This window comes from Gadus morhua, chromosome 3 (assembly GCF_902167405.1).
Source record: "Gadus morhua chromosome 3, gadMor3.0, whole genome shotgun sequence".
NCBI classification, from domain to species: Eukaryota; Metazoa; Chordata; class Actinopteri; order Gadiformes; family Gadidae; genus Gadus; species Gadus morhua.
Genome location: NC_044050.1, coordinates 18,366,651 through 18,380,593, shown reverse-complemented (window position 1 = coordinate 18,380,593; position 13,943 = coordinate 18,366,651). Strand labels below are relative to the sequence as shown.

At 46.4% G+C, this 13,943-nt stretch overlaps 2 protein-coding genes across 2 annotated transcripts; one reads left to right on the top strand and one right to left on the bottom strand.

The window, feature by feature from the left end:
* Window positions 1-75: 75 nt before the first annotated feature.
* On the top strand, window positions 76-9,679 carry tmem192 (transmembrane protein 192). Its single transcript, XM_030351048.1, has 6 exons — window positions 76-265; window positions 1,323-1,475; window positions 2,034-2,295; window positions 3,034-3,156; window positions 8,418-8,523; window positions 8,706-9,679. Exons 1-6 carry the CDS (start codon window positions 236-238, stop codon window positions 8,818-8,820), a joined length of 789 nt encoding a protein of 262 aa, XP_030206908.1. The 5' UTR covers window positions 76-235; the 3' UTR covers window positions 8,821-9,679.
* Window positions 9,680-10,182: 503 nt separating this feature from the next.
* On the bottom strand, window positions 10,183-12,957 carry apela (apelin receptor early endogenous ligand). The gene is made up of 3 exons (XM_030351050.1): window positions 12,551-12,957; window positions 11,134-11,226; window positions 10,183-10,668 (listed from the first exon to the last, which is right to left on the bottom strand). The coding sequence occupies exons 1-2, from the start codon at window positions 12,624-12,626 to the stop codon at window positions 11,135-11,137; spliced, it is 168 nt and encodes a 55-aa protein (XP_030206910.1). The 5' UTR covers window positions 12,627-12,957; the 3' UTR covers window positions 10,183-10,668; window position 11,134.
* Window positions 12,958-13,943: the final 986 nt, after the last annotated feature.

The window sequence follows — 13,943 nt, the reverse complement described above, 5'->3', positions numbered from 1 at the left end:
AGGCAGAGCCATTTGAGAACCATATCTCTGGAAACGCGCCCTAATAATAGATTGGAGAAGTTGCCCGTGTTGTTTAGCCCGGAAGTAACCCTTAGAAAGAGCTGCGTCACGTGCGTGCTGTGTCACTCTCCGTTCTCAAAGAGCGCGGACTGGCCAAGCGACGTTGTTTGTTGTTGTTTCGTTTGACGTGATATTTTTTAATATCGGCCCAAAAACTCGATGTTAAATTGCACAAATGGACTCAAAAGGACCGCCGCAGTATCCAGTATGTATGATTCGCTTCGTTCTGACACAGCATTTAGCTAGTTCATCGCTTAGCACTCGAGTGCTGCTGCAGATTATAATGCGCTATTTATTGAACGGCTCCAATATATCGATAACAACGACGCTATCCTGATACTCTATTTAAAGTACACATTGTACACTGCAAATATGTGTGGTTTGTATCGAGCATGTCGCCTCGTGGGGAAAGGTTGTTAGTTGTTTTAATTGCATATGTTCAGATGAAGGGAGTTGTTGGTAATATGATGTCGCCACAACAGCGGAGTGCCTAATGCAGAGTATTGGACTTTAACACGATATGTTGGGATGGGATGATGTGCAATATTCTGATTCGACTTGCATGTATTTCAATGTGTCTTAACGTCGAGGTCCACCAAAATAAAATCATGTGCTATAATCTTTAGTCCTATGTACAAAATACCAAATTAAGTTCAGTTCACAAAACTGCATAAGAATGAGAGTAACGAAATACAGTAAAATCCACAACTTACACATTGCTTCAAGAGTAGGAGGCAGACTCCTGTATTTTCAGGAAGAAACAGCACTGTATTTAATGTCATTACTTTTTCCTGGGCTTAATGTTTGCCCTATAGCACTATTGAAGTATAATTTCAGTCAGAACCGTCTGTGTCACAATCTGTCACTTTTCAAATGTCATTGAAATACTTTTGCCATGGTCATAAGCCGTAAAGAGCTAATAATATTACATTACATTACAATACCTTTTTATTTTAAGCGCTTTTCCTGACAGTGACACACAAATATTTGACTATACCACTATGCATTTTACTATCAAACTATAAGAAAAATAAGTAAAAAACGATTTTTATATATATACATACATACATACATACATACATACATACATACATACATACATACATACATACATACATACATACATACATGCATGCATAACAAACCACTATTTAGTAGAACCGTAGCGCAGGATAGTAGAACCGTAGCTTGGTGATAATGTTGAACCTTGCACCACTCACTTTCTCACTTCACTTTCTCACTTTCACTTTGCGGTGGAACAGGTGAGTAGCTCCGTGTGTCTCGATCCGAGCACCGAAGACGACCCCCTAGTGGACGGACCGTTGATATCCCCTGACGCCCTCCACTCGGCCATCAGGAAAGAGTTCCGGACCATACCGACCACTTATTCTGCCGTCCTGCTCTCCCTCATTCATGTATGTACTCCATTAACATTATGCAATAGTCATTTTATCAGCCACGTTAAATCCAAAGTGACTTAAGGTCATTGTGGTTTAGGCGTCTTCCAAGTGTTTGCAAGTCGACTACTGCAGACATTGTGAAGCGAACCGACCACCATTCAGCTGGAAGTCCCTCTATGGATTAAACACTCGATCCACCTCTCGGCTAGTCCCTCACACATTTGTCTGCCTACTACCAGCCTGTCTCAGATACAGTATATACTCAGACATACTCATGCACATACTACTCCGTCTCCTCATTCTATGCATTTAAATTTAGGGCATTTTATCCAAAGCGACTTGCAACGGTTCATACACAGAATTACACACCGACGGCGCAGTCAACCATCCAAGGCGAAAGCCAACTCGAGCCGGGGATCAAACAAGCAACCTTCCGGTTCAAGTCAGTCAACTCGAGAGGGGGATTGAACTAGCAACCTTCCGGTTGAAGTCATCCCGCCCGACCTCCTGAGCTAAACCGACCCTAATCCTGAGAGACCTTGTCCTTTCATTTCATTTTGGTTTTATCTTCAGGTTGCCTATGTGGTGTTGTCGCTGTGCGTCGCCGTGATGTGCCCACTGAAGTTGGGCGAGGAGCAGGAGTGCGCCAACGTGCTGAGGAACGTCACAGGGCAGAGCACCATCGTGTTCGGGAAGGTGTGCATGTGGGTGCTGGTGCTGCTGTTTGCCGTTTGCGTGCACCGCCACCACAACCGCGCCCGGAGTCGGGGGTACCTCCACTTCTACCGAAACACCCGGAGGTTGAAGCACCTGCCCCTCGCCGTACACTCCACAGGTACGCGTCGATCATTGAGTTTAGACTGACCTTCCCTTTGAGATATATTGGGAAAAAACCAACTCACTTGTTCTACATTGATGATTTGGTACGAACCCAGGAAAACGTGCTTTCTCTTAAAGGAACATTTCACCGTTGGAGGCATGAATATGTATTGAAATTGGGTCCTATATGTAGTCGAATAATGAAATAAAATTCTAATTTGGTGCCGTCTTGACCGAGAAAAGGCAGAAAGTCACTTTTTGGCGCTTGTGGATTGAACAACTCCCACCATGCACCACGATGCACAGCTTCGCTGGCCATTCCTGCTGATCTAGATCAGCGGGTCCCACCCTAGTGCTTATAGTCTTACGAGAATCCTCCTCTCTTACACTTCCTATTTACTTCTACGCAAAAATCGTCATATTGCGTCATCTTAAACAGGAAGTGTTGGAGATCGATACGGATCTCTCCAGTCTCCAGAAAAATAAGGGAATGATGCACGACCATTCAAAAATATGAGTGGGTTTCTAACGATACAAAGCTTAATGGAAAGGAAATTTAAAACAATTTGTTCCTGTGGAACTATCTACCTGCTGCCCGACAGGGCCTGTTGGCAGCTTGTATTGTAACTGCATCGTAGAGTTGGAAGGGTTTCTTTTCGAAAAAGTGCAGAACTTGCTTGTACCACAAGGGGTCCCTGTTGTCACACTTTGTTTCAGTTTTCTGTATGTGTGCTTGTTCTGGTTGTGCCTGTAGGAAATGTGCTGCTGCTATTGGTCCAGTCTTCTGGACTCTCGGAGGCCATCTCCATTTACATGGTTATCGCGATTCTGGGGATAGAACTTGTAGTGGCGTTGCCATGCCTACTCATCTACACAGGTAACCAGGTTCCCAAAACTGTTAAAAATATGCATTTTTACCTGCAGGATGAGGCATCTACCAGCCAACCAATTGTTTCAAGACGTAACCCTGCATTTTTGTACCTGCAAAAAAGCTCCCATCTATCCACTATTGGCTGCTAGCAGGTCTCTTTTGAACACCCATTTTGAATTTCTTGACCACCGAAGGGATTCAATGCAATGTTTGTGAATTGTCCATTGTAATGGCTGATATGGATACGGTTCATATCAACTCAATTAAGTCCCGGCTGAGTTTTCAGAAGTGTTTTTCAATGTAGATCCCACTTTACTTCTGCTCCTGTTATTTTCCCTGTTCAACCGAGCGTTGCTCCTAGCCGTGTTAATAGCTGTGGTGTGTTGACACGACACACCCTCTGAATTACATGCTGCGGCCCTCATCCCCCGCTCTGCTGCCCCCGTGCATTCGCATCACAATGTGTCATGCCCTGCCCTGTTCAAACGCACCACAAACAGCCAGCAGCCGACCGTCAGCCATGCGCTACTCTCTCTAACACACTCTCTCTCCCTCCCTCCCAGCCTTTGTCCACTCGTTGTCCCTCCTTCTGAACCCTCACCCTAACGCCCTAACTCTCGATTCGGTTACTGTTTATGTAAACCTACTTCAGAAACAATTCCAAAATCTTTAAACAAGATTTAGAGGACATTCCTAGCTTGCGTAATCGGTTGTAAATGAACAGGCCCCGGCTGGTATAAACATCTGCCACAGCTGGACAAAGCGCAAACCACAAAGGAAAACCTCCTATTTAAGATAACAAATCAGAGGATATTGTTATTAAAGAGAGATTTATTGAAAGGAAATCTATTTAAATGCTTGTTTTGAGGCTGAGGGCCGCAGATTGGGGTAAGAGATACTAGATGCAGAGGTGAGAAGATAAGAGACATTAGGCTTTAGCCTAGCCACAGGCTAACCCTCAACCCACTCCACCCAAACACAGTGACATACACATTGTCCTCTTGTTTACAGTCGGGGGGATCGTGTGTGTGTGTGTGCCTGTTGCATTCCAGGTTAGATCTGTGCAGTCAGGCACGACCCATCCACAGAGATGGTCTTCAGCATAAGGACACACACACACAGACACACACTTGCCATCCTTCTGACCATGTTGGTGAAAGCAAAGCAACCCCTCTCTTCTTTAATCCTCTTTTAAAAACAGGGCTGATTTTGGTAGTACCACTACTACTCGACTGTTCTTGAAGATCAGTCTTGCATTGCAATCTGGTGGATGGTCAACACCAGGCCACTGCGAACATACGGGGATCCACATAGAAGGGTTCTGACGACCCGATTATCTGCGCCTTCTCCCGAAAGGATTCAGGCCTCTATTTTGGCAGGTTTAGAGCAAATGACTTGATACCTTGTTAAATAGTTAGGCAGCATTTTAAGCCATTTCAAAGGACAAGGAAGAAAATGATGGTTTTTTTTGTCTGTTTACATTTTAGCCTTTAGCGGTGATGCCCACAGCTATTGAGCTCCACAGAGGAAGGCCTCTTGGCTTCTGCTCTTTGAAGTGTGTATGTGTGTGCGTGCTTGCGTGTGTGTGTGTGTGTGTGTGTGTGTGTGTGAGTGTGTGTGTGTGAGCTCATGCACTCCACGGCACATGCTTGCCTGCCTATCTTTTGAGGGAGGCTGTATGTATCTGCTGTCCTCATTATAACATGAATGCTGGGCCCTCTATAGGTCTGCATGCTCCATGCACATCAAAGCCATGCCTTGGCCTTCAAAGAGGTCACTTCGAATACATCCCTTCTCTACTTGGTTAGAACTTTGTAAGAACTGTGGGGCCAACACACACACACACACACACACACACACACACACACACACACACACTTAGGTACCCTTGTAATGTCAATGGTTTATTTCTATGAACGATGTACATAGTCTAAAGAGACACAGAATCTGCATTTCCTACTATATATATATAGAGAGAGAGAGAGAGAGAGAGAGAGAGAGAGAGAGAGAGAGAGAGAGAGAGAGAGAGAGAGAGAGAGAGAGAGAGAGAGAGAGAGAGAGAGAGAGAGAGAGAGAGAGAGAGAGAGAGAGAGAGAGAGAGATATATATATATCTCTATATATCTCTCTCTTTATCTACTAATTTTAAAAGAGGGTGTTGTTTTAGTTTAGTGTCCTGTGAGGTACTGACTATCAACATATTAGCTGGAAAACATTAAGGTGGCCTTCAATTGTATTTGTAGACGTACTTTGTGCAATGAGGCATTCCGTTATCTTCAAGATGAGAGCTTTCAGAGCAGGTTGCATACGTTCTCTTCCGGGCTGTCCTACGGGCTGTTCTATTACTTCCGTCCAACCTAACCTGTTAGAAGTGTATCGTGCCCATGCACGGCAATGAACTGGTGTAAGCTGTAGGCACCTGGCTAGCGATACTACTGCTACTGCTACTGCTACAACTGTAAATCTCTTAAGGACTCTTAATGGTTCCACGTTCACGCAACACATGGGGTTACGGACCCCTTACGTCCTTGCGGACCCTCCTTGCGTCCGCCGCAAGGGCTGGACGTGCGCCTCCCAAAAATCGTAACCTTTTGTCGAGGCGACGCAGCAGCAAGGGCTATGATTGGTCCGCTGACTAAAACCTGACGCAGAACCATAAACGTTCATGACTGCGTCGAAGCTTCTGCGTGGTCATTGCGGGAACGTGGGACCATAATCAGCCGTTTAGTAGGTACTGGTTGAACTATGTTTCATCAACGCATAAGACCTGATGGAGGTGTGTGTGTGTGTGGGTGTGTGTGTGTGTGGGTGTGGGTGTGGGTGTGTGTGTGTGTGTGTGTCAGCAAGGTGTGAGATCTGTCGCCCCCATCCCACTGCTGCCGTTTAGCCTCCCTCCATCTCCCCTCCATCCTTGGTCCGTCTCTCCGTCTGTCACCACCACTGTATATCTGTCTGCTCGGCTCTTCCCACCCTCTTGCCTATGTCGTCCTCTGTGATTCAGATTCAAAGGGTTGATGGAATCAAAGAGTCCATACTCACTTCCAACATGTCCCTGTCCTCTCTCACCAATTTATGCTTTCAGAGTACTGTGTGTTTGTGCTTGTTTTGGCTGCAATGGCTACTAGGGCTTCAGTATTCTTGAGTATGAGCTCCAACTAGAGCTCTTTCACAGAACCACTCGAGGTGGACCCTTTTTGTGTCCCTTCAAGAGAGCCTGCCGACATAATGGTTTAACAAACATCTGTGACATCTCTGAAACAATGCAGAGAAATGCTCTTGTTTCCAGCCATTGATCTCCCATGCCATTCCTGGAATGTTTTTCCCCCTTCTCATGTACTTGCTCACCATTACAGTATTTACGCACACACAGACACACACAGGTTGATGGAGGGTCTCATTATGCAGGAATTCCCGGAATTCCTATCGAGCGGTCTGTGTGGATGCTAGGGATGATATGCCGCACTGAAGCAAAGTAAAGGTAGCGCTCTTTAGAACCCTGCTGTCAATTTCCTCTGACTAATGACACACACACACACACACACACACACACACACACACACACACACACACACACACACACACACACACACACACACACACACACACACACACACACACACACACACACACACACACACACACACACACACAGGCGTCCTATCTTGATTCAAATTGTGCTACCTTCTCCTGATAATCTGCCATAGTGGGTTCTTTGAGATGGTGTAGTATAATACCTTAGCAAAAATCTACACTTCCCTTTTTGTCTTCCTTATTATACTTTTTCCCCAGTACAATTATCTTAGGTTATATTTTTCAACTTTATATTACATGCTGACACAGATACAATTCTTGTATTGATATTAAGTACCGCTCTTTGAGCATTTAAAAACTTTTTAAAAGCATTTACATTTTATAGAGCTGTTATTTTATACTGCAGTTTATTAGTTGTTTTTAAGGTGTCAAATCTGAGTCATATGCACTGTTTAAGAATTACAACTAACCATAACCATCTCCCTATAGTTTATATAGAGCACATGTGTATACACACACACACACACACACACACACACACACACACACACACACACACACACACACACACACACACACACACACACACACTTAGCTGGCATCTCCTCCCCTTGTGTAAAGGTGTGTGTTGCGGGTGTGAGAGTTAGCGGTTTAAGTGCAGGATATGGCAGCCCGTTAGGGGCTAAGTGCAGGATACGTGGGCCGGCGTGGCTTTACAAGGAAATAGTTCCGGCCAAATAAATGTGTGCTTTACCTCACCTGAGCGGCCATGTTGGTGTTGCCCTGGGGTCAGGACGGTGGTGAAGGGGCTCTACTGTGGCTGTGAGGATGTGTTTACCCCTCGGATGGTACGGGGAATCAAACGCATGCAGTGAGGGAGCACTCGCACAAAGTTGCCCTGTACCGTACTCGAGTACGATTGCCCCCCCCCACTGTGCCGCTAGCCTGTGCTCACACTAGGCAATCTCGACTGACGGTTGCCTCTTGTACATGCGTATGCGTATGTGCGTGTCGGCTCATTAGCATCTGTACCGTGGCCTGAGCACACCTCCGAGGTGTACTGAGGCCACGGAATTGAACTGTAATTGAGTACGGATGGCGTGCTCACACTAGCCAAACGATCTAGACTTTAGGGGGCAAATGTACTCAGGAAAGGTACAGATGGCCTAGTGTGAGTGCGCCCTTATATGCATAGCAATGGCCTCTCAAATAAGGGTGGTTTTAAATTGTAAAACACCCTTGACAACGGGTCTTTAGCAACTATACTCAAAACGTTACCAAAACGTAATGAAAGTTGAGTATAAATTGTCTTTCTACCATTGGCATTGTCCACAATTGTATTTGGCGGTAGTTATTTTTAACGCTGAATAATGAAATCCTTTGAAACATAAATAGGATAGTTTACTCAGTTTTACTCAGGAAGTGTCCATTGAGGTTAAACGCAGCTTTTGCAAGAGAGACCTGATGACGCTAAGTCCCATGAGAATGTTTACTAAATCACGTCATTATACGGCACCAGAGATGAATACCAACGGCCTGGTGGCAAAGTCTCTCCAATGTCTTTCTGTGTTACACAAGGCCATATGTCAGCGTATGATACATCCTTCCTTCAAATGTCAAATCGAACACAGTCAGAGGCCCCCAAATCTGCTAACGTGAGATCAGCTTCAGATATGTCCTCTTAGTGGCTGTTTCCATTCAATAAGGTGATGAGTTGTTCTGGTCGTTGTCTTTCAGTGCGTGTGGCGCGATTCAACCGGGAGCGTGCCGTCCCTGATGTGAGCCAAGAGGAACATTGCCACGCCTACAGAGACGCACACCTAACCACCGAAACCGGCTTCAGGTGAGAATCCCTCATTCACTCACGTTGTGAATCATACTATGTACACACGCACGTACACAAGGGTGAGTAGTTCAATCCCTCTGCTGAAAAATGAACATTAACTGGTTGCTCTGCCTAAGCAGGTTTCCCTGTGCATTTCGACCGACCCTTTTATGACCCTCCCTGAGTTGTGTGTGTTCCAGAGAGGGCTGTGGTCTGGAGGAGGTGGTGGAGAAGCAGGCGGACCTCATAGAGTATCTGAAACAACACAACACCTTGCTGAGCAAGAGGCTGCTCAACCAATCGGCCCAGCACTGATCCAGGGCCCTCTCGTCCCGGCCGTCCGTCCGTCCCCAGCAAGCCTCCCAGCGACCCCCGTCCTTCAAGAGCCCCCGCGGGATCAGATCCCATTACTGAGACACTGGATATTTGAACAGATGACACAAAGACGAGGGACCAACAAGGCTAAGGTGGAGCGGAGCCCTCAGATGGAGGGGGGGGACAAAAGGGGATAAGAGACTAAAGATATCTGTTGTTTGCCAAGTGACAAAAGACCTCCAATGCGCGCGCGATGGCGTGCACCAGCCCAAAGACTCGTTATCTCACGCACACGCACACAGGGGTCTGAAGGCCTGTTTTGATACCAGGAGGGGTATAAGTGATGTAAGAAAGGAGGGGGCGGGGTCGGGAAAGCGGCAACATACGAAGGGGGTAAGAGTCGCGGGTCACAGATCAGAGGGGAGGGGCTTTATTGCGGTGTTACGACCCCTGGTGACCTGAGCGTGAGCGCACCGGGGCCCCTGGGAGGGCCACGGAGAGAAGGGGCCGCATTGTTGTTACTGATCGTAGTAAATCACGTGCTGAGCAGGGAGAGCGACGCCAGCGAGATGCACTTCAAAGTCCCACGGGCGTCCTACGCAGAGAGAGGAGGAGGAAACGGTACCACACTGATACTTTCTCTGTTGTTTCTGTTTTGGGTTTGAGGTTCTTACAATGCTGCTTCTGCCTATGATCATTATTTTACGTTATTGTTTGACGCGTGTTTATGGTCAATGTGATGATATGAATGTTGACTGTCAATTCTTAACTCCTGATATATTTATTTTTAAGATTAGGTTATTCGATATCATGCCATGGGATCTGCCTTGAATAAATATTTGATATTCTTATCTTTCCATAATAGTGGAATGACATTACACCCATCCTCCAGATACAAAGCTTTGTAATGCCAGCATCAGCTAATGTCTCTTGTCCTTCGTCCATTTTAACGTCTGTCAATGATATGGACGGCACTGGGAATTGGAGGACCTCGTATCCTTGCCAGTAGTTGTTCATTGTCACGCCTTTTAAAGTACAGGGTCCGTAAACTACCAGGGGGTCTAGTATTTATGACTCCTTTTTTCAGGACGCTTCTGCCTGGCGTCCTGCCACCCAACGAGTCGCTACAAGGTCTTGGCTAAATAAGGCCCACAATGCACCTGTGTGGTGCTCGGTGAACCTGCACCCTATGGTTAATGGTTAACGGTCCGAATCTGGACGTTAAGGGACAGTCGGGTGTATGGAATTCAAGATCTTTACTGTAAGCACAAATTGCATGGACAGTGATTGTTTGTTGGTATTTACAAAAAAAATACTCTGAAGACGGAAACAAAGTACAACATATTTTTTATTTAAACGTTATTTGAAGTGCATACACGCTTAATAAACACTATTTTTTTTAAGAAATAATAATACATGGTCATGTTTCACAAAATTATACTTTCCTTTAAATTATTTGGTCCATGGCTAGGAGGCCGGGGTTTTCATAAGCGAAAATGCAACCTCCTGCATTAATTGTAAAGCTCTATTTGTGAGACGTGAAATTGTATGCATATTTAAAGGGAAGATGCTTACACATGGTGCCAGCTCATTTCTCCACGACACAGTGATATATATATTTATTTACACTTTATAGTAACATTTAAAAACAAGTCCTCAAGACTTCTGTGTCCTTCAGGTCAACATATGTTTTTTTTGTAAATTCTGAAGACAACGGTTTTGGTTACAGTCTCTGGGTGTGTTCTCATCAAAGCAGGTCGCTGTGCTGGTCTCGAGTGTCCAACAGGGACCTTTCGGCCCAACACGGCTCCTGCCAGACTTTTCACCACTTCATTCTTGCGCATCAACCTGAAACGGAGGGAGAGGAAAAAGGGGTTTAAATCATTTACAGATAAACACAGAGTGAGGCAACCATGCTGATAAGTACGTGGCAGTGACGGTGTGTGTATGCGTCAGGCCAAGATCATAAAGAGAAGGACTCCTTAGTCAAACAATAGTCAGAAACACCCTCTTTCTCAAAGTTGCTTGACCAACTCCTTCCTTCTAAACCCGAGGCAGTCCATCGCACAAACACTCCGGGTAATAAAACACCCTCCATCATTAGTGAGATTTATGCTTCGCGCCTCTAAACCTCTGGACTCCCGTTGCTGCCACGAATCACACACACTCTCTGAACTGCCACCCACATGCACTTTATGCCCAATGTATCGCCATACTTTACTTAAACTATACTTTACATGCATTTGTGTGCGTTTGTAAATGCGTGCGTGCGTAAAACGAGACGATACTACTACTAAATTATTTGGTTCTCACCTTAAGGGAAGGGGACTCTGGAGTGCAGCGGCATGCAGCGTCTGTGGGGACAGTAGTGGTATCTGTGGTATTTCCTCCTAATTTTCATGAAATCTATATAGAAGAAAAAGCAAAAGAAGATAAGTTAGATAGAACTCATAAAACGTGTGCTTTAATTATAGCAATTTTGATAACATTCAGAAGAAGGTTCACCATCCTAGAATGACACGAATGACATGATCCACTGGTGTCAGGGAACATCTAGCCTACTTGTGTGATATTAATTGCCTTATCACCTGCTAAATAAAATACAAGTGGATGTAGCCTATTGCCTTGAGAAATCAAATGCAGAATCCATAAATAACGTAGTGGTGTGAATTTTAAATATGTGTATTTGTAGCATTGGGTTGATCACAAATGTCGATAACAACATATAAACCAGGAGGGAGAAAAAAAAGCATAGCTTCTATCCATGATGTCCCTAATACATTTACAGTGGACTTCCACCACGGTTCGCACGCCCAAAGTAAAGCACACAGGAAGAGATAAACCACCGGATGACTTTATGACTGTCTCCCTCTCCCTCCCCCATCTCGATCTCTTAAATAACATGTTGTCAATGCCTCGAGCTAGATTCTTTTTTTTCAAGCATTCAAGCTTCATGTCATGTTAATCAAGCTTAGGCATTTGCATTTCGTTTTACACCGTGATTAACAAAGGCTCGCTGGAGAAGCCCTACGGCGGACAATGGGAGCCGAGGGGACCTGGGCTGATCGATCTCTGGCGGTCTTCCCGGTCACATTTTGGCCTATGGCTGTATATCCACCATGCGCTTTTCTTAACTATGTCATGTCACAGGCCCTTGGGTCGATCTAACAATGGGGCGGGGGTATTCTCACGAGAGAGCGAGCCTGATCAATAATGCGTCTGGCGCCGCGCACCTGCCCCGTACAGCTGCGATGCTGCAAGTGGTCCTAAAGGTCTCCGTGTTATAGTGTAGTTGGCACATCGTTGAGGTCCACTAAGAATTTGAATGTTTTCCTGATAGGGCAATAGATTGGGACAATGCTAAGCCTAATTTTATTTTCCTCTGCATTCGGCTAGTGTAGCTTATTGCCGTTAAGGACCAAGCCCACGTGTTACTTGCACATCGTATATGCATGAGATGTACGACTCTTCTAAACAATTAGAGGATTGGAATGTGCATTTAGAACACGTATTCTAAATATGCAAAAAATTGCGACCGCCACCATACTCAGCTGTAAGCCTGCATTTACAATTCCACATGATTCAGGAGTCAAAACTGGCAATGCAGGTTATTGAGAAAGATAGGAACTTAAAAAAACGAAACCAAAAAAGCTCTGGCCAACTGAACACCAAGGTTCACCCCGTGTCTGGTACTTGGTGATTTTGCGTCAGTAGAGTGGATAGTTCTTACCTGGTCTGACGGAAGACACCGATGCTAGGAGCGCCACCAGCACCAGCAGCAGGTACAGAAGGCTGAAGACCTTCATGACGGCCTCGCAGAAGATGGTTCTCAGCTAGGAGTGACAGAATAAAGCTGTAGAAAGTGGATTCACTTCCTAATCTGATCCGGCCTGAAGTGATGCTCTTGCCGTTTGTCTTTTGGTAATCGTTACTTTCCTCTTCTTCTCTCTCTGATGGCTGAATGTTCTCTGGCCTTTAGTCTGGAGACTGGGTCAGATGCACACATGTAGGTCCTCTCTTCTCTGCTGTAGGTCATCAATAAGTGTCCGTGAGAAGCCAGCAGTGTGTGTCCAGTGAGTCTGTCTGTGTGTGTGTGTGTCCCTGGAGTGATTGTCTCAGTGGAATTGAGAGCCGAGTGACAAAGCCCCCTCACCCCCTTTATAGCACCATATAGAGGGAGGAGGAGGAGGACCCCCTCAGCCACCACCTCACCTCCACACCCACCCCATCCCCCGACACACACACACACACACACACACACACACACACACACACACACACACAGACACACACACACACACAGACACACACACACACACACACACACACACACACACACACACACACACACACACACACAGACAGACAACCCCTCCACTACCCCCACTCCCCTTAACAAAAACACACACACATTTAAACGCATGCACGCACAAAAAAAAAACTTGCAGCGCACATGTCCTCCCAACATGTGGCGAGGGCAGCTAAGGCCAGAGGTGCAGCCCTCCCTTCGGCTGACCTCTATCCAGGCCGTGCTCTAGCCCTTGTTGCGTGGTCATTGTGTTGCGTTCACGTGGAACCATAATCAAGCCTTCACGCCCTGTGTCTGTTGTGCTTTCGTACGGCGCGGTCGGCCCTTGGAGCGATCACACCCTTAAAGACGCACACGCTCCTCCAACGCTTCTTGGTGTCGGTGACTGTTGCCTGGGGGGGGGGGGGGGGGGGGGGCGAAGTGGCAGAGCTGAATGGAGTTGTCCTTTGCAGGCAGAGGGGGTTAGAGGAGGAGAGGGGAGGGAGGGGTGTGTGTGTGTGTGTGTGGGGGGGGGGGGGGGGGTTAATGGCATTCTGCCTTTCTGCGGCGGACCCCTGCCCCCGCACCCAGGAGACTCATCCAGGGGTTCAGGAGAGGGAGAGCAGACCGTTTTTCATGGGTGATTGTCTGCTGTCCGCCGATGCGGAGGGGTCCCGACCGGACCAGCCCGTCTGAGACGCGCTCAGTCCCGGCTCTATTGAACGTCCCAGCATGGGATAATGTGTCTGTGTGTGTCTGTGTGTGTCTGTATGGTCGTCTCTGTGTGTGTCTGTGTGTGTCTGTTTGTATCTTCCGGGCTATTGCTGCTTTTCTG